The 26092-nt window shown below is 37.3% G+C and overlaps 1 protein-coding gene across 1 annotated transcript in view; it reads right to left on the bottom strand.

Moving 5' to 3' along the window:
• The window catches only part of VPS41 (vacuolar protein sorting 41), a 205845-nt gene that overhangs the window by 145158 nt on the left and 34595 nt on the right, over window positions 1–26092 (bottom strand). The window contains exons 2-6 of the mRNA XM_089412059.1: window positions 15584–15853; window positions 15241–15420; window positions 14897–15160; window positions 14308–14443; window positions 14092–14182 (exon numbers count right to left, since the gene is read on the bottom strand). Coding sequence (XP_089268185.1) covers window positions 14092–14182; window positions 14308–14443; window positions 14897–15160; window positions 15241–15420; window positions 15584–15853 — 941 coding nt within the window. The remainder of the gene's footprint in view (window positions 1–14091; window positions 14183–14307; window positions 14444–14896; window positions 15161–15240; window positions 15421–15583; window positions 15854–26092) is intronic.

Raw genomic sequence — 26092 nt, 5'->3', positions numbered from 1 at the left:
CCTAGTTGTTTTCCCTGGGATAAAACCCTAACTTGGTTATAGCTTCAACTTGATGGTGTCTTGAAGGTTTGACGAGCCTTTACCTTGCTAGTACTCATTATTGGAAACCTTTTCTTAGCATCTTGACCTTAGGTCATCCCAACTCACAACATATCAATCAAACCCTAGGTCTTGTGTTGCCTCAATTTGACCTCTACTTGGGATGTAAATTGCCTTTTCTCATAGTCTGAACCTCGTTCTTAAGCCGATCCATCCCTAACTAGGATATTTTGTCATCTTGAACCTCTAAACCTAGAATATCTCTTGTATGTGACCTTGTATCGAGCAATGTTGATAATATCGGTATCAGCAAAATATCGGTGAGGGTCCTGAAAACATCTTTTCAACAATATCAGCGAAAATATCGAAAAATATCGGCAAACATAAAAAATGCACAATATATTCATTTTTTTCATATTTTTAAACATATAAAGCAATAACAACATGAGATAAACACATTGGCATATAAATATGAAGAAAGCACTGATATATATGTAGTGGATGTAAAATAAAAATGATACATCAAAGGCGATACCAAGTCTTCTTGATCCCTGATAATTGTCCAATCAAGGACTCAAATGTGGAGAACCAATACAAAATAACATCACATATATAAAAGTATCTCATCATCACGAGTTATATGTAGCAGCTAGCTATTTGGGATCAGTGCCCCCTCTCCCTTTTACAGGAAAACATGATGGGTTATTTGCCAAGTCTGCCCCTAGCAGTAGAAGGGACCCTGCACCTAATGTCAAATAATCGCTATTGGGTATGGAGTTGTGCTCTCCTATATATGTAGCAGATGGTGTTGAAGTTGGCACTCCCACACTCTCCTCCTCCTCCTCCCTTGAGTCCTCCTCTTGTTGCACTTGTGTTAATAATTCCTCCTCTAACCAAGTAGGTGACTCCCCCATGATGGGCACCTCAGACTCCACCCTCCAGTTAGACAATAAATCAATATTGTCTGAGGAAATGGCATTCGAATCCATTGGATTCTCTATTTGCTTCACTTGAAGTAGAAGATTGTAATGCACATACACTAAATCATTGAGGCATGAGAACTCCAACATGTAAGAGTGACAAAAAAACTAATAAGTCTTAACTCTTGACACTTGAGGGTCATAAATTAAAATTACAATAAATGCAATTGCTCAATTGAAGGCTGAAGCTCAAAGTTATACCTATTGCACTTCTTTGAGTCTATTTTCTCAAATACACTAAAATTGCGCTCACACCCTGAAGAGCTAGAAGTTTGACTCAGGATTCTTATGGCCAATTTTTGCAAATTTGGTGCCCTTGCACCATAGCTTCACCAACAAACATCTACAACAAATAAAGAAAAGAAAGTTAAAAACTTAAAACATAATTAAACTTTCAAATAAAGCATAATTGAATTTAAAAACTCTAGAATTATAAATTAGTAAATTGAAAATTCTAATAAGTCATGACTTGTCACTTACGAGGCTTGAAGAGGGTCCTTTCTCGAATAGCATCATCAAAGCCAAATAGGCCAACACAATCCCGATAAAATTGTATCTCGCGATTGATTTTGCTATGGAGCTCGAGATCAAGTACCATCCAATGAATACAGGAATGGAGCCCTTCCATCGCCTCACTATCAAAATCAAAGCCGCATTTGTAGGAAAATGTGGGGTTGAGGAAGAGTGTTGTTGCATGAATAGGTCGATGAAGCATCCTTGTCCACCGACTATCAATCGCATCCCATAACATAATCTATCTATTAAACCCAGTAGAACCCTTGTCTACATAATAAGCATGAATGGTCTCCTTGGCCCTATCCATGGCCTCATACAAATAAGCCATTGCAAGCTTCTCCCCATCTACCAATCTTAGAACCTTTACTATAGGTTCACTAACTGAGCACACTTCTTCTACTCCTTGCCAAAATGTATCATTGTACACCATTTTTGCAATGGCTCTCCCATCCTGTCTCCTGTTGTATCTACAATCACACCACTCATCAGAAACAAACATTTTCTTCAACTCAAACTGGCATCGAAGAAAAGACTAAAGAGTAATAAAGTTGGTGGTAAAACGTGTGATTGCAGGATGCCGCAACTCCCTACTTCTAGTGTATCTCCTCATGAGGCTAAGAACAAAAGTATGGTTAGATATAAACTTGGGGATGCTCCTAGCCATATCAATCACTTCCTTGATGAAGGGCAGTTTCCCCGTATCCTCAAGCAACAAATCGATACAATGTGTTGAACATAGAGTCCAGAACAATGTGTGGTGCCTCTCCATAAGCATCTTGTAGGCAGCCACATAATTAGTTGCATTATGTATTATGACTTGCACCACATTTTGCACACCAATCTCCTGGATGAACCCATCTAATAGCTCGAATATCAATGTTGCATCTTTTATATGTGTTGGTGCAGCCACTGATTTAATAAACATGGTACCTTTAGGACAATGCACCAAGAAATTTAGAAGGGTCCTACCCTTCCTATCTATCCAACCATCAAACATCACTATGCATCCAGACACCTCCCATGTATGCTTCAACTCCACCAATCTAGAGTTGATGCCTTGCTTTTATGCTTGAAGGATTGGCCCCTGCAACTCCTCATAGGTAGCACTTTTGTACCCTAGGCCCATAACAGCAATAACATCATACATTGGTTGCCAAAATGGATTGTTTTTTGTGATGTTGACAGGTAAGTCGCTCAAGAAAAGACACCTCCCATGTCTGCTTCAACTCCGCCAATCTAGAGTTGATGTCTTGCCATTATGCTTGAAGGATTGGCCCCCACAACTCCTCATATGTAGCACTTTTGTACCCTGGGCCCACAATAGTAATAGCATCACACATTCGCTACCAAAATGGATTGTTTTTGGTGATGTGAGAGGCAAGTCACTCAAGAAAAGACACCTCCCCATAACTCTATATGCTTCTTGTTTCTGCTTTTTTTTAACAACTAATTTTATGGAAAGTTGTGCTCCATGTCTAGTTCGTGGAACAAAAAAGGATGAACTCCCACTGCCAATAACATCAGCAAGTGACGCTGTGGAACCCCTCCCACTACCCTCAACCTCAAACTCGAAAGCAAATATCCCTGAAGATTTGCCTACACATTCAGCCTTGTTTCTTTTTGCCTCTTCTTTCTTTTTGACTTTTTCATCAATTGCTTCAGCTTTTTGTATAAGATCCACACTAGAAACCGTACAAAGCCTAACATCATGTCCAGGGAGTCTAGCCAGATAGTATGTCAATCACATAACCTCTCCTGTCATCTTGGTCCCACACAATTTGCATGACAGATATACCCAATTTGTCCCACCATCAAGTTCCCCATACTCTGAAAATGGGTCCAAGGGATTTGGCATATTTGTAGTGGATTAATGGACAACATCAAAATTCAAACCTAGTGCACCAAAAAGAAAGACAAAAAAATGGCGTTAAACCCCCATACACAAGAAATAACAGCGACCTCATTTTAAAAAATATTCTTTTACTACATTATTTGCAATGAAAAAAGGCAATAAGAGGGTGCATAAGAAAGTTAAAAAAAAAATTAAGCTTGTGGTCAAAATATGGAGAAAACCGTTGGATTGGTTCATGGACATGAAAATCATAGCAAATGACAAAAAAACAAAGAAGCAAAATGTTCGTAAGAAAAGAGGCAAGCAAAAATAACCCCAAATCTATGAAAAAACCATTAACATAGGGGTTTGCAAAAACATACCTTTTAATGGAAGAAATGAAGTTTGTCTCACTAATCTTGAATCTTTGATCCACAAAAAAAAATTGGCTGGTGATCATAATGGTTGTTTGATCCTCAATCCCTCCTTGAAAACCACCACAAAGCTCCTCCCCTCCTTCTCCAAGACCAACAAAGCAAAATGAGCAATTAAAAGGCAAAAAATATGTTTTGTAGCCGCAACCACGCTAAACCGACGAAAAATTGGGTCGTCACGTGATATTTTGGTGAAATATCGTCGATATTTCGTAAGTATCGTGATATTTTCAAAATGGAAAATATCGCGAAATTTAGTCAGCGATATATCATTTCGTAGAAAATATCGCGATATTTTGGCAATATTAGTAACACTGATATCGAGACTCCTCCCATTTGTCAAAATCCATAAAGAGCGGGGAGTAGTAGTTGTGGTGACAGTGGACTACAACTTATTGTTGTCACTTAGTCTAGTGATTTCCTTGCAGGTTACCCCTCCACAAGGCTTGCAAGATTTTGTGACAATAGGTCCCAAGTTTATATCTTGCATATCGGACACATGTTTGGCATGTGTCCTAAAACAGGACACATGCCAATAATGTGGGGACACGTACCTTAGACATGTCAAACACCAAGGCACAAAATCTGAACCATGTTACCATCATTACATGAGTTTAAGAGCAGCAAAATATTTGATATATTAAAAATAAGCATGGGCACACGCACAAGTCTCTCGATATTGGATGATTACAAAACAAGAATTTGGAAGAGAATCATTAGGCTCCATATACTAGCAACTAAATTCACAAGTCCATTGTTACAAAAAGATGAATTCGAAGAGACTCATTGTATTGTAAATTCTAGAAACTAAATCCACGTACACCCTAGGCCCTTGTGTGCTAAAAAGAAGTTGAACAATATATCATTTGGTAGTTACTTTTTCATATTTAACACTAATGAGAAATTTTGATTGATAAGAGCCTTCAAGCATATGACCATAAACTATTAAGTTGTAAGTTAAAATAAATCGTGCAGAATGCAAATACAACTCTAGAACGCCTCATAGCAAACAAAAATAAAAGCATATTCATCTATGCCACAAGAGAGAAAAAAAAATCAACAATATACCCTCCATTATTCATAGAGAAATTGAAAAAATGAAAACAAAAATCAAAAGGTATTAGAAATCTCAAAGCTATTCATAAGAGAAGGGAATGGAACTTGAATAAAAGGTATTTAAGCCATACATTCTTTTATTAAAAAAGAAGATTATGAAGCAAATAATTGTTTATGACAGGAAGATCATGACCCAAATATTTTTTGATACCACTGATGGAATATGCTTGGGGCATTTAGGTCCATAAATATAACACTCCCTTTGTAATGATTATGGTTGTGTAACTAGTTTCTAATTTCTAAAAATTTGGATCTTTGTCTTTATTTCATTTTTGTATTGTAATTTGTGAATATGTGTGTGTGTGTAAAGCATACCCCATGTTAGATATTGAAATCCACATGTCCTATGTGTCCCCGTGTCATGTGACTTATGTGTACACTTAAAACTATTAATTATTGATGACTTGGTCTTGTCTTTTGGGCCACTACTCCTAAGGGCCTGCAAAGACAAATTGATGCGTTGGGCAACTTAGTGACGTACAACAACTGACAATCAACCCGAGTAAAACTAAGGTTTTGATCTTCAACGCATCAAAGAGCTCTTTGGAAAACTTACGTTTGTACTAACAAAGGACAGAGATTGAGATCACCACAAGTTACACTTACCTGGGAGTATAATTCACAAGGCCTCATTTCAGTATTTGACGGGCACTACAACCTCGGCTCAATAGAGGGTATGGTCCCTCATCGAGAGCTAGTGCTTCCAAGGGCAATTCTAGGAAATCTCGTCCAAACTTCACCTCATGGGAGTGATTATCAGACCTATAATTCTCTATGGCTTCGAGATTTGGGTGGTGAACTTGTTACAAACAAATTATGCTAGGATGGAGAGAGTCCATACCTTCCTACTCAGGCACCTTATTCATTGCAAACAGACGGTCTCGCAGCCCATAATTTAGCCAGAGTTCAGCGTCCACCTATTCTACCTCGAGTTCATTTTCTGTTTGGTCTCTTTCCTTCATAGAGTCAAGTCTCTCGAAAACTCTGCCACAAGGAGAGAGAAGTACCCCTACCTTGCACTTTACTCCTCGATTGCTTTCACTTTCAATTCTCCCTCAAGTCATGCACGAAGTTAGTTCGCAAAGGTGTCTCGACTTTTCCAATCAATGACTATCCCCCAAAGCACCTCCCCCCATTCAAATTCTGCTTTGATGCGTCGAGCCATCTCTTGTCGACTAGACAGGTATTAAATCAACCTTATCTACAAATTATACATTCACGTCACCTGGACCCATAGTATTCAAAACGGAACCAGTGACCAGATCGGTGCATCTCTCAAACCGGGTTTCAAACTGGGACTGGTCAAATCTCAATGAACCGGTCTTTAAAAAAATACATGAAATAATTAGTTTTTAATGAAAAAAAAAACTATTTTTAAAATTTAAAACCATGATTCCAAACCAATAGAGACAAAATATGCAAAGTTTGCTCATCTAGATACCATGTAAAGGTGAATATATCAAAATGGCTCTAATTGTAATACATATCAGCAACAAAGTACCTAATCAAAGAGGCTCTAAATGGCCTCTAGAATCCAAAAACAATGCTACAAGCTATGGGGCCACTAGCCTACTACAAGTCTACATATCAGTGATCGACATGATCACTCCTCGTCATGATCAAACTCATCACCACTACTAGACATGGGATCATCAACATGAGCTACAGAAATAATTTGGCTCAAAGTTTGAGGACTCCTAAGACTCCTTTGCAACCTCAACACTAGTGGTAGTAGTAACAGCAAAACTAGACATCACAACTACAAATCATTGATCAACATGATCACTCGTGAAACTCATCATTGATTCAGCGCTACTAGAAATGGGATCATCAACAAGAGATACATAAACATCATCTAGCTCAAAGTCTTCAGACTTGGATTGCTCAACCTTATAATATGATAGAAATTGAAAAAGTTTAACATGCCTAACCAATGATTTTGGTTTGAGTGAAGGGTTCATCTCCTCAACCTTATAATGTGGTAGAAAAAGTTTAACATGCCTAACCAATTATTTTCCTTTGAGTGAAGGGTACATTTTTGTTAAGGCCATGGTAGAGGAGTTCAACAATCAATACCACCAACATCAACAAAGTTCAACAATCAATGCCACCAACATCAAGGTACTTAAAGGGCTTCATGCTCTTGATCAAATGCCAATCTCATACCCTCACACATGACAGAATCAAATGGAAACATTGCAAACCCCCAAACCATGAAATCCTTAAAACCATTAAGTCTGTTGAATTTTGAGTGAAATCTAAAATTCTAGCTTTTCCATATGAAATCCAATGAGGTTGAAACCACTCTCAAACATCCTGACCCTGATTCATTTCATGGTAATGTTCAAATTTAAGTAACAGGATGAAAATGAAAGATAAATGAAATGTCACTTTTACTTTAAGAATTTAACATTACCATTGATTGCTAACATTGCTATGGTTGAGATGTGTGACGCAGATGAGAAGGGAGGCATGCTTTTCTTGGAGGGGTTGTTTTTGGAGGGAAACAACCCCAAGTTTCCCTCAAAACTGCTTCAAAACTCACAAAATCGCATTTTGTGGGGTCCACAGATGGCCTAGCAATAAACTAGCTGATTTATGGCCGGTTAGACCCAGAAACCCTACCCTGCAAGGATTGAAACCATTTTTTATACCAGTTGGATAGCTCGACCTAATGAAGCAGTTGATTTGACCATTTTACAGTTCGAACCAATCAGTTTTAAATACTATGCCTGGACTTCATCTCTAATGAGCCTAAGCTCAAAGATGTCCTACCTAGAGCACTTCTTGGAGTTGCAAAATGATATCATCATCCATCCCCTTTATATGCACAAACATTGGATGCACTTGCACAAGATCCCTTGGGACAGCTCTAGGTAAACTCTCATTGACTCTAGATAGAGACAGACCACCATATACCATGATCTGATAGGATCTATCAGGTGTGCCACCTACAAGGGTAGGAGATTGAGATACGACTCATTTTTAGGTGCCCCCTATACTATGAGATCAAAGGACACTACTTTCTTCTAGTACAAGGACCAAAGATGCTTAGCCCTCTTCATCAGGAAAAAATTTCGACACAGAACTCAACTCTTGCATGCCATGGCCCACCTCGGTATGACCAAGACAATTACCTCATACTTTCATGTTGATCTGCCAAATCGGAGCAACAAGTGGAAAACGAAGTCCCAGAGAGTGCACTAGGTAGTAGAATAGTGAGACGATGGCTTTCTCCTTAGCCTCCCCCTCTGGAAGACCAACCAATATTATCGAGACCAATTCGGAGGTGTCAAGCCATAAATCAAAACACATATTCTCAGGCCATTACAGGGTATGTCACAAGGTTTGCCGAATTTGAACCTTGAACTTCAAAATTAGGCAAACCTTAGAAAAATTGTTCAAATTCATTTAGGTTCACATATACTAAGTAGTTACGTTAGCCAGATTTCATTACTGAAGTTCAAAATGCCATGCATTCATAAAGGAGCCACATAAATTCATTTAATTTCAACTTGTAAATCCACCAACTGACCTAGTCACTATTTAATAATTGACTTTCAATCCGTGTTTTAGTCGTTATTGAAGGAAATGGCAAGGAATATGTAAAAAGGGTTCGTAAGGTTGATGTCTCCTAAGAGGTCTGTGTAGTCAACAGAATTTTGTTTCAATGGGTTTATTTCTTGCCTTGTCAGAGAAATGCCCCCCATTTGGATATAGCTATGTGCTGGCGCCATTTGTTTGCATATATAGTTGTTGAATAATCCACTCATGATATCACAGTATGCACCATGATTGTCATATGTTTGCATATATATCAGGGTTAAAGTATGTTGTCTATTTGCATATATCGAGGTGGTGGTCCAGATATGAATGTAGATGTGTAAGAAAAGGGAGCCAAAAAGCATAGATCTACTAAAGCTTGATGCAAAAAACTCAATAACGAACTTATTCAAGGAGATAGAGCTTGATAACCTGCTCTGAAACCATGTTAGATTTAACAAATATGTATTAACATATGATAAAGATCCACGTGATTTAATCTCCATTGAAAGCATCAAAAAAATAGTTAATCAGAATGCACACAACAAAGGATAGGAGAGACAGGGATTACGTGGTAAAACCTCAGTGTGGGGAAACATCAACATAATCTCTGTCTCTCCTGTCCTTTGTCTTGTGCATTTCGATTTATTGTTTTCTTGATGCTTTCATAGGAGATTAGACCATGTAGATATTTATCATATGTTAATGCATATTTGTTAAATCTAACATGGTATAAGAGCAGGTTATTGAGCTCTATCTCCTTGAATAAGTTCATTATTGAACCTTTTGCATGCATTTCAATTTATTGTTTTCCTGATGCTTTTCATAGGAAATTAGACCGTGTAGATATTTATCATATGTTAATGCATATTTGTTAAATCTAGCATGGTATCAGTGCAGGTTACTGAGCTCTATCTCCTTGAATAAGTTGGTTATTGAATCTTTTGCATCAGACTTCCGTAGATCTATGCTTTTTGGCTCCATTCTCTTATAAATCTACATTCATATCTGGACAACCACCTTGGTTTTCACCAAACTTGAGCAAATATCACTATTTCAATAGCAAAGTTTCTCTGACTTCGTACCTTATTGCAGATGCGGGAAGTTGTCACTAATGTTGAATGTTAGTTAATGACATCTTCCTCCTGAGATTCTAGCCATCTAGTCATCATTAAGGGGGAATGTTAGAATGTGAATGTATTAATGATTGCCTAGTGGTTTTTTGACCAGGTTATTTTTCAATAACTCACAATATTTTAAAACGGTTTTATCCCACATGTATTATGGGAAAATCTCCCCTTTCGCTCTCTCATATCTAATCTAAGTTGCATGAAGCGCCGAAACATTTCGGAGTTTCCAAAACAGGTACGTTTAGAAACGTCACCTCCCAGAAATGTAAACGTTGGCCGAAATGTCATATATGTTTATACACATAATTTTATTTTATAAATAAGTGAATAACACATTATCTTGCATGAAAAAAGGGAATAATATCCATAGATGTCAATTTAGAAGGAAAACCAAGTCTATATTAACTCTCATAGATGATTACATAATGGTTGAGTTTCAGTCAAGTTTCGGCCGAGTTTCAGAGTTTCGGGTACGGGTACATCCCGAAACTTTGGGTTCCTAGAAGTTTCGTGCAACATAGTATATAATTGAGGTGAAGGAGACTATATTGAGTATGCAAGAATCCAAATGTAATGAGCTCTAAAGTTTATGTGGGGGTGTAGCCTTGTATAATTGGGAGTTTACCTAGAGAATAAAGAAATTGCTTCAGTGGATGTTCCCCGCACTGGGGTTTTAACATGTAATCAGTGTCTCTCGCTTCTTTTGACTTGCATTGTTTATTCACTGTTTTTCTGACGCTTTCATAGGAGATTTCACAAATAATGCATAAAAATAGTAAATAAACAATGCAAGTCAAAAAAAGGGAGAGACAGGGATTACATGGTAAAACCCCAATGCGGGGTACATCCACTAAAGCAACTTCTTTATTCTCCAAGTAAACTACCAATCATACAAGGCTACACCCCCACATATGCATTAGAGCACATTACATATGTACACATCACACTCCATTAGTGCACATTTTCTCACCCCACACCCGCAATAGAGCCTCATTCACCTCAATTATATTTGAGAGAGTGAAAGGAGAACAAATGCATGTGGGATAAATCATTTATACGATATAATGAGTTATTGCAGAATAACTTGGTCAAAAGAACACTAGGCAATCATTAATACAATCACATTCTAATACATCCCCCCCACGATCATACAATCGAACATCCTGATGGTTCCAAAGAACATCAATAGTGAGAAAGTGCCCAATTTCACCCTATTACCTTATACCATTAGACTCAGGAGACCTTGACACCAATGAATTCATCAGCAAATCTCTTTCTCTCTCTCTCTCGATTGGCTCTTGAGTTGTCCACTTTTCTAGTCTTAGACAAACTCACTTAGTTGTCCATTGTCATGGTTTTATACATGTGTTCTAAGGCCGCACTAATGTAGGTTTCTTTTTATATTATTTTCGACATTTCCTAGAAGATGTGCTTGCACTCCCACATTGTACTCTTACTAGTTGTATTCTTCAGCCCCATTGACCTACTTTTATAGACATTCCTCCGACATTAAAAAAAATATCTTATCTTATAAGTGTACCTTTGAATATGTACACTTACAATAAGAATGCCAATAGCGACTCGCGAGTCAATGCCCAGATCCCCCTCATTTCCCTCGACCAGCAAATTCAGGAGACCTTGACGCCAATGAATTCATTGGCAAATCTCTCTCTCTCTCTCTTTCTCTCTCTCTCTCTCTCTCAAGACTGGCTCTTGAGTTGTCCACTTTTCCAGTCCTCGAAAAAATCACTTGGTATTTTATATTTTATATCACTATACCATTGTCATGGTTTTATATATGTGTTTTGAGGTTGCACTAATGTAGATTCATGCGTGGGACACTTCTTGAACGACAAACATGTGGATAGACATCTATTTTGCTACTTTTGAACCTTAGACTTTGTCTAACCCTCAAGCAAAGGAGGCGTCCTCCCTTCTTGGCCCTATTTTGGATGTAGTTATTGTAACTAGCTTCACTATTCTATTATTGTTGACTTGGCCATTTGAGTTAGTTAACTGAGAGCTTAATTTGATTTGTTTTCATTAAAAAAATTATTATACCCTCTTGGATGAAATTATGGATCTCAACAAACTTCTTGCTACATTTAGTATGCAAGTTGTTGAGAGGATTATAATTGAAAGCCATAGAGGAGCATCTTTGCTACATTGGAGGTAATCAAATCCTTCTTGTAACTTTGTCTTAAAGAGTAGAAGTTCATGTCCTACACATCCTTTTGTAAGTGAATGCATAATTTCCATCTTTAGGCAAGGCCATTTCTAGATTAATTTGGTGGTGGAGCTGCTCATAGAGGGTCCTTTCCTTTCATAAAACCTATGATTTCTTGTTCACCAAATTAGGGCTGCTATAGAGCACGTCACCTTTGTTGCTTATAGCACCCAATATCTCTTGAAAAATAGCCCTCTAAAGTTGCATGCATGACCCCATAGCCCAAACAAGTAAAATACAAAGTCATTTTTCCTTTTGTTTTATATTGCTAAGCTTTCTTTTCCTCCCACTACATGCTACACATAGTGAGCTTACTCAACCATAGGGAAGCCCCCCTAGACTAGGATCATCCAATTTTACCTAGTCTAAAGTGAGGAAAGAAAGGCTATTGAGGTGACAGTGAATAGCTTGCCTAAGTTCCCCTTAGGGTCTCACACTTTTGCAACAAGTGCAAACCTGGGAGGTAGTAGGTAGGATGTCCACAATAGATACATGATATACCATTCATCAACAATGGCTTTTAGCATTAACAAAAGCAACTAGCTAATATAGCCCCCACCATGGTTCAATTCTTACAAAGTGTCATGCTTGTGCTTGTGGATGCATGCCAATACATGCAACAACAGTTGGGACTAGGTGCAAGTCCTAGATGACTAGCTGAAAAGATACCCTCCACTCACAACTTCCAAGCCATAGGTAACCAAATTGAATGTTGCTAACTGTGTTGCAAACATCGGCATCGAGATAAAATCAACAAGGACACAAAAAAACAAATTATAGTAAAAATCGGGAAAATATCAGTAGAAATCGGCAAACATCGGCAAAATTAAGAAATTACCAAAATATCAATAAACATCAGCTTGGCCAAAAGATCACGATTTCGTGATATTTTTGCGATAAAATCGGGATGTTTGCAACACTAGTTGCTAATGATTTCTCCATAACGATAACTCCATCATGATAAGAGGAAGCTAGTTTAACAAAAATAGATATACCATTCTCTCAAGTTACTCATCCCTCAATACATTAATAACACCTTAAGCAATGTCACATGGTTCAAGTTCAAGTTCAGGTTTGAAAACAATAAAATTCGATTTGAATTTGAATTCCCTAATGAAGTTCAAATAAGGTTCGCCATTAAGTTCGTCCTTATACATATTTTCACAATATAGATCATATTTTATAATATATTAAAATAAATCATATATATAAAGAAAATATAAATATCTCATAATAACTAAAACATATTTAATAATTTATTAAATGTTATAATTTATAAAATATACTTCATAACTTGCATAACACATACGTTTTAGTTATAAAATAATACAATCTGTTAATATATAGCATGTCTGTAAACTATAACAATGTCATCGGGGTTAAAAGAGCCGTTACACACCTCCCACTTTCTGGTAAAGAAATATGGCTGAGCCGCTACACACCTCCCACTTTCTGGTAAAGAAATATGGCTGTCACATCGCCTGCAGCTTCAAGGTTAAGGAATATAGCCACCATTCCCTGCCATTGATGGGGAATATGGCCACTATAGCCTGCTGCTATGAGGAAAACGAAACCTCATACTGGCTATTGGGGGGAAAGAAATACTCAAAACAGTCATCATGTTCATGGAGCTAGATTCCGCAATACCTGCAGCAGTCCACCTATTTGGTTGGCGCATTTCGGGGCCTGAACTTCAACGAATTCAACTTTGAGGTTGGGGTTCGCAGAATTTCGAAACTGAAGGTTCAAATTTGGTCAACCCTATGACTTCGACCTCAAGTTGGTTATGGCGGTTCAACCACCTAACCCCTAAACCTCAACATAATACTATTACATTGGTGACATGTCACTAACATATTAAGTGATCACATATATTTTTTATGTTATATTCTATAAATTTGGCACTGTCAATGCTTACAAAGTCGAGAACAAGGAATAGAACTTCATAGAATATTTAAGTGGGTAAATCAATAAAGCACTGAATAAATTTCCAATCAATCTAGTTACAGAAGAGAAAAGGAAGCAAACTATAGGTATCATGCAAAGGAAGTACATTTCGAGACATGTATTTTACCCAAGGGCCAAGACAGACATATATTAACACTAATGAATAAAAACATCCTGTTACCAATGGCAAACACTTGCAAAATTTTATCTTGTAAATAAGCATATTAAAAGAAGCCTATGAACCCAAGGATCTGCAGCTTTCATGAACATAAGACTGCTTTCTGTCTGCAAAGCACAGTCACCCTTTCAAAATCAAACTCATACTAACCGAGGCTTCGCAATGATTACATCTTTGGGGGAAACAATATAGTATAGCGGCTCATCTCCAGCAATCCACTGTGTTGCTGCACTACCACTCCCTGGAAGCAAGGAAAAAAACAGGAATAGACTGTGCAGTTATACTCCCAGTGCAGAAGAGAACAAATTACCAGAAACTTCTGCATGTACAAACAAAACAATAACTGATAAACAGTCAATTCCATACTTGAAAAAGGAGCATGTGCAAGTCCATAATCCGTGGCCTTATAATGCTCAAAATGGTAGATAGAAAGTTCATCCGCTGCTAGATCTTCATTTTTCCAAGTCACAATGTGTACCTCAGGCCGTTTGGCACATCCTGCCTGTCTGGGCAAAAGTTTTCAAATTTGTTATGCACTATTCAGTGTCTTGTAACTTCATTCGCAGTCTAAATATGGTGATCTTTGCATGGCCTTGAAATTTCAAGGAACAAGAAAGAAAGAAAATATATGCATTCCCATGACTGACCAAAGCCTGTCGATTGGACTAAAAGAAGCACTAAAAGATAATTGGGAATACATCATAGACATAAATCTTCAAAAAAAATTGGCCAAACTGAACAGATTTGTATCATTATTATCAAAAGGGCAGTCAATTAGGAGCAGGAACCATATCTGCAATGAGCTAATATATTCCATAAATGGATATACTCTGTTAAAATAATACTCCTCAAAAGAAACAACTTAAGCTTGCATGCAGAGGACCACACTTGATTGGGCCTACACTGATCAAGGGATCAGTAAAAAAAAATAGTTCAATAAAAGACTAAAAATAACCTGCCATGATGGTATGCCTTTACCGACTTCCTTTTCTCCATCCTCCTTGTCAGGTATATAAGCTAGAATAAGTAGAGCATCTCCATAGGGTGCAAGTCCAGAAATAAAATAATCAGTCTGAAATGCAGCCACAATATCCACTTGTTTTGCACTGGTAGAGGATGAATAGTTCCTATCTGTTGCATTTGTTCCTCCAGAAGATTTTTGTCGGATAGCTGCAATTTTCACAGATGTTCCCCAACCAATGACCAAAACCCTGTCATCCTGAGCACCAAAATTGTCAGAAAAATAGGCAAAGGACCTGCAAATACTGATCAACAAAATCCACCATCGTGGTCACTGACCTGCCACACGAGATGAGGGCGTAAGAGCTCTGCAGGTGGACTTGCACGTGGACGCTCAATATATGTAATTCTATGATGATTTGCAGCGTCATAAACTTTGACACCTGCATCATTCGCCCAAGCTAAAAGACTAGTTCTCCACTTCACTGCATGAATAGGACCTTCCCCGGAGTGTAGAACCTGGAGAAACATCACATACTTTTGTGCTAAGCAAATCATCACAAGTACTAATGGCTAATGTTGAAAGCATCTAAGCATTTCTTATGTAACTGATAAAACCTTTGACAAATCAATTCTTGGAATAATCTATTAATCTGCAGTCTCAACTCACAATCAAACTAACCTGATCACGATTCCCAAACCATCCTTTTGTGTTGAGCAATAGTTGACCAGCAAGGCCCCCAGCTGCAAATCTCCTCGATGACTTCCTTGCATAATCCGGATCAAGAGCAACAGCTTTCATAGGACGATGGTATTCAAATTTTTCCCTTTCATCTGTAAATAAACTGTTTATAACAATATACCCATCATCTGAGCAGCTCCCGATATATTCACCTTCTACATCAAAGCTCAGGTCATTTACTTTAGCACTGTGACCTGCAAATTCTTTAACCTGAAAAGGATATCAAGATAAAGTTCTCAGAAGCCTTAAAGAATCAAAAAAGGCTTCTGTGCATTGGTGACTTTCTTTAAAAAAGGTGAAAAAAAACATAACAGCCTTTTTCAGACATACTATTACATCTTAAGGAAATAGATGCAAACAGTTCAAAATATGTTACAAAATGAAAAGCTATGACTAGCAGTTAAAATGTAGAGAATGATCTAAATAAAATGATTTTCATGAAAATAACAAGACCTTCACACAGCAGTTGCCATAGTTTTAAAAACCAGAACCGGGGGGCACCCATCAACTGCTGTTCAAAATGGAACCAGATCAAACAGCATTAAATGAACCAGAATTGAAAAAATACATAAAATACTTAATTTTTAATGTAAAAATTTATTGTAAAGATTTCAAACCATGATTCCAAATCCTTGACAAAATATGCAAGTTTGCTCATCTATATACCATTTGAGGGTGCAAATATCAAACTGGCACTGAGTGCAAATGGTACTCCTAGTTTCATTATCAAATTGAGATTGTGCATGCTGTCAAGCAGAGCTGGATAGATACTTTGAAATCACTTGGAATGCTTCCCTAATCAGTTCATTGAACATCCATTCATTTCTGGCACAGATTTTGCATGCTTGAATTTCTAAATCAGAGATAGTAATTTGTTGTATGCAACCCAAAATGGAGAGGGTATAAAATTAAACAACAGCCTCTTCAAAATCATCATTTGCCAGCATTATCTTCATGAGGATTAATCATTACATACAAGCATAAAACTGAAATCCATCCTGTACATTCAATTTCCACCGCTACAGTCAACTATGTCATAAAATCAATTCTGTGTCTATTGAAAATTTGAACCGTGAACTTATTTATACAGATACTGTCCAAACTAATTTCTAATGACACTATGAAACTTAACATCTTTACCATGTCAAATATTCTGATTTTTCTGCCATCCTTACCCAAAACCGGATTTTTCAAATGGGTCAATGTCTGAGGGTGGCTGATCAGCTGGTTTGACCAGTTACTGGTTCAAACCGGCCAGTTTTCAAAACTACGATAGTGGCTAGTATAAAAGGGAAAGCACAGAACTTGTCAATTTTCGTCCTATGCTTACAAGAACAGAAAATTATGTCTCAACCACCATGCCAGAAAGTGCCATACAGAACAACGGCCACTTGAGACCAGTATTATAACTCATCCTGCTAACTCCCTGCTTGCAAAAGAATCAAAATACAACTTTGGAAAGATTGAACTTGTTTACCTAGGGCACATCATCCACAAATTAATCTGCTCTAGCTAAGACCTGGGTTATTCTTCTATGGCCCACACCAAAGAAAATGACATAGTTGAGTTTGTTCCACAGGTTATCAAGCCTTTACATAAAAAAATTCTCAAGGGATCTAGAAGCCTTGTTGCACCCTTCACCAATCTGACAAAGAAGGATGAATTCAAATGGAATGAGGCAGTAGAGGCAAATTTCCAGCAAATTAAGAAGGTAATAACTTCTAGCCCTCTGCTTGCACTTCCATATTTCTCACTGCCCATTGTAGTGCAATGTGATGCATTTGGCACCAGCAAGTTGAGTTTGTTCCACAGGTTATCAAGCCTTTACATAAAAAAATTCTCAAGGGATCTAGAAGCCTTGTTGCACCCTTCACCAATCTGACAAAGAAGGATGAATTCAAATGGAATGAGGCAGTAGAGGAAAATTTCCAGCAAATTAAGAAGGTAATAACTTCTAGCCCTCTGCTTGCACTTCCATATTTCTCACAGCCCATTGTAGTGCAATGTGATGCATTTGGCACCAGCATATGGACTGTCATGCAAAATCAGCAGCCAATCACTTTTGAAAGCAAGAAGTTGGCTATTTCTGATAAGTCGTTATCCGTCCATGATAAAGAAATGTTAGCCCCTATGCCTTGACTTGAGGAGATGCCTCCCAAGATTTGTGGATGTTGACAACATGGATTGAGGATGAGCTTGCACCTCAGAGACCTCTCATGCAGCAGTTGAAGCCTATTTTGACGAGCTGCCCTCTCTTCTTGACCTCATTCATCCCACGGGTAGTGGATTCACTCTTTGAGGATGGACATTGACACCTATTTGGACCTTTCGTCATTGGAGGAGCATGTTAACATATTTTGAGTGTCTTTCCTTGCATTTGGGAAAGACTTCAGCCTCTCCAGTGGGACATCCCCCTCTCTTCGAGAAATATTGTACATGTGGCACATCTTTATTATAGTTTTTCACTTATTCTCTTTTATATAGTTTGAAGACAAGTCATTTTGTAGTTCAACTACGGTAAATCTAACGAGATAGAAAATAATAGTGAATGAGAAGGATGATGAAGACTCATCTATAAAAAGTCTCTTCCTCATGTTCCAATTTGTTGTTATGGTGGGTTACTTTGTTTTGAGAATACAAATTTGTTTGATATATACCTATTGAGGCGTTGGAATCAATTCTTGGATCTCTTCTATCTTGTTTTATTTTGATGCATGAAACGTGGATTGTATTTGCTCATGACTACTACAAGATTTCAAGATCAATCCCTTTGAAGGGTGTTACCCTAAGTTACCAGGATTTGGATATGGATATGGATCCGGATTCGCTAGATTTTTTTAAATCCAGGATTCGAATACGGTAAGGATACGTCAAGTACAAAAAATATAATAATATTTTAAAAAAATTTAAAAACACTTTTAGAGTTCAAAAATCAAATCCATTTATAAATCACAACATTTAGTACTGAAACCATTAGATATATTATAAATATGAAGATTGAAACATTGAAATGATGCATCCTACCTCATACAAAGAAGATAATATCATAAACGATAATAGTAAGTACAAAAATGAGTGTCTCATCCATGATCACTCTACTAATATCATAATCTGCAGTAGGTTCAACTACATATCCTCAAATGGATATACATTCTCTTCTACACATTGCAACTCTGCATCATGAATAGATGATGGGGGTCCTGGGATGTAGGAAGTTGCATCAGTAGGTCGGAATGGTGGTAGAACAATATCCTCAAGTAGGTTGGGGTGAGTCATGACAATCAGTGTTAGGTTCAAGTCAAAGATCTCAGGCTCCACATCCCACATCCTACTCAAACATTTTTTATACTCTAGCTCAGCTTGTGATAGAAGACGGAGGTTGGAATGAACATACACAAGATCCTCAGCCTTTTCTGCTCCCAACCTGTTTCACTTCACTGAATGGATGAAGCCATATGTACTCCAATTCCTCTCAGCTAATGAGGAACTAGCAACCTGTGATAACAACCTAGCGGCTAGAGTCAAGAGATGAATGTTATCCCCACTATGGAAGCCCCAACAAGTAATAGGATCAAAATTCCATGGATCATCCATAGCTACTAGATCTGAAAAGCTACCAGTAAATTGTACAAATCCTCCAAATTCTTGACATACTTCCATTGCAACTCCCACATCTCTATACATTTTCCACAAAGTTGTCTTATATCCTTGTACCACTTCGGAATCTTTGTTTGGCGTTGTTCTACCAGGTAAAAACAAAATTTTGGAATGATAATATTTGGAGTGCAATGCATACGCCAAAAAGTGTAATGGTGTGGTCATTTTGTTCCACCTTTCGATAACTATGTTGTTCACTAAATAACAAAATGTTTCAAAATTGTCATTTTCACTTGTCTTGATAATTTCCCTTATCCTCTTCGACATACTACCAATGTTTTCATAAATTTCCCCCAAGCAAAGTGTATCTGTGTCAAAAGTCCTGATCAAGGTCAAGATTGGTTCAGTAAACCGTAGAAGGTATTGGACCTTGTCCCACCATGCATCATCAAGAATGATGGACTTGATTTTTTGCCCTCTATCAGAAGTGGAAGTCCTCCACCCAAAGAGGGTCAATAACCATTGCTTGTAATGTTTGTCCACCTCCACAAGCCTCTTTATGACAAGAGTGTGGGAGGCAAAACGGGTTTCAACAATTAACAAGTTTCAAAAAGCCAAATCTCAAATGAGAAATCATATATAAATTTGTAATTAAAATTAAGAATTTCCAAATTCCAATACAAATAATATTGATTAAAAAAAGAGTACCTTCAGTAGCTCCAACTTTGCAAAATCTCGATATATGGCATGGGACATTGAATGATTGGTTATGAACATTTGGATTTCTTTTACTGTTACATATATTTCATTAATCCATTCAACCTCACCAATCTTGGCAAGCATAAAGTTCAATGAATGTATTGCACATGGAGTCCAAAAGATGTGATCATATCAACCCTCCACAATCAAACCTGCAGCTTTACAAACCTGTGCGTTGTCCGTAATGTTTGTCCCTGTAATTTAAAAAAAAAATAACACCCTATGATTTAAATTTTTAAATTTTAATTGATTATAAATTTATACAACACTGACCAGAGAGAAGGGTGGTTGATTCCATGGACAGAGGGCCAAAAAACAGACGGTTGGACGAACGCATGGAAATTTAAAAAAAAAAAGCATTCGATGTCTCAAGTTCTATCATTCCAAACTGGAGTGCTCAGTGGGGTAGTGGCTTGGAGAACATTGAATCCAGTCGATTTCCCCATGCGTTGTTGCTGTGGGGTCGTTGCTTAGAGAACAACGAACTTGTCTATTGCCCCTTGCGCTATTGTTATGGGGTCGTTTCCTAGAGAATGCCGAATCTTATTTGTTGCCCCTTGCACACTATTGTTGTGGGGTCGTTACCTGGAGAACACCAAATCCTATCTGCTGCCCCTTGCGCGATGTTGCTATCTAAAATCAAGCGGTCGACAAACTTGTTGTTGCTATCTGAAATTGAGCGGCCAACAAACTCATGGAACAAAAAAAAGGGACCACTTCATCAAATTAAAAACACCAAAGGAAACCTAACATTAAAAACTGCACTTTTATTAATTTGAAATCTAGTCCCTTTTAACCGGGATCCGTTTCTGAAAGTCAAGATCTGTTTCTGAAAGTTGAGATCCATTCCTGAAAGGGAATTTGGGACCTACTTACTAAGTGATTTCACTCTAGAATGTTTTTTTCACTTGACTAATTATTCATTTTTTAGCAATAAATAACTAGTAGAGTTTTTTCACTCATATACCTCCAAAGTTGGAGTGTGACTTAATAACTGGGCCTTGAATGTGTCCTAATGTCTAGGGTTGATGTATATTACCATGCCAGGTCATTTCTGGAATCTTACGGAATTTGACTAAGTCTTTCTAGGATTTTTTAAATAATTAAAAATTCCCGCAAGACGACATTTTTAATTAATTTTCCATGTAATGATGTAAATAAGTGACCCTAGGTGTTGGTGGAATGTGGGCGCTCAAAATTCATGCTTAGAGCACCAACATTATCCTAATACCCAATATGGGGATCAAAAAATGATTATTTCCCCATGAAAACCCACTTTTTCCAAAGGTCAGGATGAAAAGGACAAGAAATAAAATAAAATAAAATAAAATAATTAATAAGTGGGAACACATTTAAAGCATGTTCCAAGTCAATGATAATCAAAGAAATCAAGTGGAGTGACTTGGCCAAATTAAGGTTGAGTTGAAGGTTGATGTGGTAGCCACCCAAGCAACACGAGTTTGTCCTACCAAGCAGGTTGAATTAGTTACCAGTCAAGGGGGTTGAAAATGCCAAGTAGGCTGAATTTCCCTCTCAGACCCACGAATTTGCTGACAGATTTAGACTGATTCGATTGAGGGAATATGGCAGCCAAATTAGGAGTAAACTTCTCCTTGGGATCTGCTCCTCCCACAAATCTCTCCACAAGATCCTACGCTGCCAGCTATAGTACAGTCACACAGGCACAAAGGAAAGTCAATACGCAGCAGGGGAATCATGAGTTATTGGCGATATTTTTGTGGGGATTAGCTATCAGTTAGATGGGTAAATTTCCCCCTTATCTCCCCTTCTTCCTCCTCGCTTGGCAGAGGACTGCCACACGCAGCAGATAATGAGGAATACACTCAGCCAATTATGGATACGCACCAGCAGATTGGGGGCAGCACTTGATAGGCAATCACAACAATTTTTGGAGAAATCTTTGGGCTTCTCTCCTCTCCCAAATTCTATATATTGTGATCAGTTTCCTCTCATTGGAAAGGAAGGAAGCTTGAGAGCTTGGGTAAACTCTGTTGTAATTTTGCTATACTATTGATAATACAAAAGACTTTGGAGGTCAATGGTCCCTTGCTTTGTGTGGTTTGCCATGTGCTTAAGTTGAGGTAACTTGTTGATTTTTATGCTATTTGCTTTCAAGTTGGTTATCATAGACCTTGATAGGGACATTGTTGTCCAAGGGAAAGAGTAGCAATTGCTTGTTATTCTTTTGAAATTTTGCATTCTAGATTTAACTATTACATGTGTTTCTAGGTTGAATAGCATGTTTAGTTTATCACTGTTCAAAATTTCACCTATTTTGCTAATCTTGTGGGCAAGATCATAAGTGATGTTTACAGGTATCTTAAGCTTGGAGTGGGGAAGTTCTTGGTTGAACCATCCACCTCCAAGGATCCTAAGAGGCATTAGTCCCACTTGGACCAAGAACTTCGAAAAGGACCTTCAAATAAACCCTTCTCTCTCACTTCTTTCAAATAAAAATTCTACTATCATTTTGGTTCCTATTTCATGATCTTCATTAAGTATCTAGCGAACTACATGCTTTGTTTCTAGTTGTTTCAAAAGTCACAAATCAACCAAGAAGAGCTTATTAAACTCAACTATTCTTGGCTGCTCTAGAATAGGAGTTTCATTCATTTAACTTAGAATTTGTTTAGAAAAAATTTTATCAAGATTTTGTGCTAACACTGCGGATGTCCAAAGTTTTTTTTGGCATCTTTCACTTTGCATTGTTCCAAACTTTGAAAATTAGAGCCATCAAGACTCACTTTCTTTTCATTCACCTATAATTTCAAATTTCTTGATCTTTCCCTTTGTTCTTCATTGTAGATCAGACATTTATGCCTTTATTTGGACCATTGTCCCAACAACAATCCATTTTGCTAAGAAAGACCAATTCTATTTGGTCTTTCCTTAGCAAAATATCATAGGAATCTAATCTTTTAAACTTAGAAATTTGTCTTTTAAATGATAGAGACCTTAAGTAATTTTGGTCATTTTTGAGCATTTTCTAACTAATTGTCTTTGTTGGTCTCTTACAGACTTGTGATAGTCCAAGAGGAGTGTTGGTTGAAGATTAAAGCACAAAAGAAACTACCATTTGATTGTTGATTTTAAAACCATTTGTGCCTTGTCAAATCCCTTTAAGGGTTTTCTTCTCCCAAAGATTCTCAAAGGAAACCATTGTAATTTTATAAAAAAAATTCTATTTTGGGTTTGCCCAAAAGATCCATTGTAACATGTCAAATTTCTCTCAAACTGCAACTTTTTGGGGAAGAGCATTTGATCCCTTTGAGGGAATCTTGTTGTAAGCTCTCTCCAAAGCATTTCTTCAAATCCTTTTTTCCAAAAGGGATCTATTGTAAACTCTCTCTCTCCATCCCTCATTCTATAAGAGGAATTTAATAAAGAAATCATTTTCTTGGGAGTTAGGGGATTTTGTCCCTGAGCATTCCCCCTTCCCCATTTGGGGAAGTATATCTTGTGGTGCTTGAATGATTTTCATTTCTTGCTAAACTAAAGTAGTGTAGCATAATCATCATTAGATTAATTGGGCTAATTTGCACTTCACACAATCTACTCTACCTTGTAATTTACTTGTTTCTTTTAACTGCCGACTAATTTAGTCATTTTACTTTGCACTTCAAGCAATTTTATAGATTAGATTTAATCTTTCCAATTTGTCTTTGCAATAATCAATCTACCTCCAACTTTGTTGGTTGAAGTAGTAACTTAGGGGCCCTCTCTCCCTTAAGACTTCTTATTTTGAGATCAAGGCCCGGGCGAGGATAAGGCATGGGAAAAAGTTCAATTGAAACTTGTTCATCTTGCAACTAACTAATTAGCATCTAACTTAACTTTGAAATAAACCAAGATACATTCATCTACATTTATCTTGCAGCATTGGTACTTGAACTCTTGTTTCATTTGCCCTCTTATTTTACAAAGTTTATCTATTTTGGGTAATTGTCATTATTTCAAGTACATACCTTTTGTTTAACAAAGAATATTGTTACAAGTGTTATCCCTTTCAAGTATCTTCATTTCTAAGCACTTCATATAGAACATCCTTGTACTTTACTTTCCAAACATTTAAATTTGGTCATTTATCTTTGAAGTATTTATTTCTAAGCATTACTTTCAAAACAATCTTCTTCACTTGAGATATTTACTTTTGAAAGTACTTTATATTTGGCCTAGGTTGCACAAAACGGGGAAACGGGTACGAGTTTCCGAAATGGGAAGCGATACGAAACGCAACCTCCCCAAATTTTGGAAACGGGTAAATGCGAATATATATATATATATATATTTGAAAATATTTAAATATATATATATATATGTGCAATCATAAAGCATAAATGATACATTATAATTTATTACACTTAAACATTAAGATTTAATTTACATCACATTTGCTCATGAATGATCACATAATGAAAATAAACATATCACAATATCCAAAAGCAACCTTTATTATATATCCAAATCTCAAAATCAGCCTTTATTTCTATTAATATATGAGGCTGCAAGTACAATAAAGACTGTAAGGCTACAAGAGAGAGATCCAAATCAGGATTTTCTGCATCCACATCCTATTCTTTAGAAGGACCACTATTGTATTGGGAGTCTCCTCCTACATAGTCGAACGACCTTAGTGCTCTTGATTAAATACAAGTTTCATACCCTAGTACCCTAGTACTGGCCACGTTTCCGTTTCGGGAAACGTGGCAGTACGGCCGGAAATGCGTTTCACGGTCGTACCAAACACGTTTCCGCGTTTCGTACCAGTTTTCGTACGGAAACGGACCTCTGTACCACGTTTCATAGTATTTGGCACTAGTCTACTTTTGCTTCATCTTGCTCGTTATTGCAATTGTTGAGCTTTGTAGCTCAGAAAGTACTTCTAGTCTTGTGTCTTGACTAGAAAGACCTTGATTTGCCTCGTTAGGAGCTTGCATTCGACATGTAGAGTGTGCAAGTGAGTTGCACGCATGTTGATGTGATGTGCATGTAAGGCTACTTGAATTAATGTAGAGAAAGCTAATGATAAAATAGTTAACTAAAGTCACTTACCTTCAATTAACTTGACGAGCTAAGTTTGGCTTTCCACCTTAGCTTAGGAAAGTTATAAATTGAGCCTAAAGTGAGGAGCTAAGACACAACAACAACACAAGATTGAGAGAGGCTTTTCAGTGGCCATGTGTTTGGTCCAAGAGAGTGCAAAGAGGTTGGTGATCAATTTTGTAACCTGTATTTTCTCAGTTGGGCCATTATCCTAGGATGGGAGCCCAAGTACATTTTGTGATTAATTTATTAATGAAGAACTGTTGATTGGGCAGAAATATGTTTGTGTATGTGATTTAGATCGAGTAATTTTGTTTCCGCTAAATATTTTTGGTTAGGAACTTAGTCGTGTATTCGTTCAGTTAATAATTGTTGGCAACCGAATGTCGGGTGCGGGGTTCGGAAAAGTCTAACATGGTACCAGAGCCCCAACGATCTCAAAATTACAAGTGTCGGCTTTGTATTGGATCATCGGATCCAAGTTGGCTAGGATCATACGAACGGAGAAGAAATAAATAAATAAATCAACCAAAAAAAAAATTAAGGCAACAAGATGTTTCTTTTGGGCCAAGGATTCTTTTTTATGAGCAAAAAAGCCATAAATAAAGGGGGGCAAATTTTTTTAAGGAAAAATATAATAAAAATTAAATATTGGTCAGTTTGACAAGGATGACTACTGGGTTACATTACGAGGATTGGTTGGACGGGGCAGGAAAGCTTGGCCCATGGAAGGAGAGGATTGTTTTATTATTTGAGGAGAAGGAGTTGTGGGACATCATGGAGAAGGTCATCCAAATTCCCACAGATCCTACTTATTTGGTTGAGTTTAATAAGAAGAACATAAGCCAAGAAAATAATCCTGGACTCCATTAAAGACCATATTATACCTCATGTGACGAGGAAGAAGAGTGCCTTTGAGATGTGGGCATCCTTAACCAAGTTATACCAGAGTACAAACCAAAATAGAAAGATGGTGTTGAAAGAAAAACTGAAAATTGCCAAGATGTTTGAAACTAGCATAGTTAAATC

This window comes from Pinus tabuliformis, chromosome 3_1, assembly GCF_031772625.1.
Source record: "Pinus tabuliformis cultivar Carrire ecotype Pingquan chromosome 3_1, CPIR1, whole genome shotgun sequence".
In the NCBI taxonomy this organism is placed as follows: Eukaryota; Viridiplantae; Streptophyta; class Pinopsida; order Pinales; family Pinaceae; genus Pinus; species Pinus tabuliformis.
The sequence above is the reverse complement of the archived record's forward strand: the minus strand, read 5'-3'. Positions and strand labels throughout refer to the sequence as shown.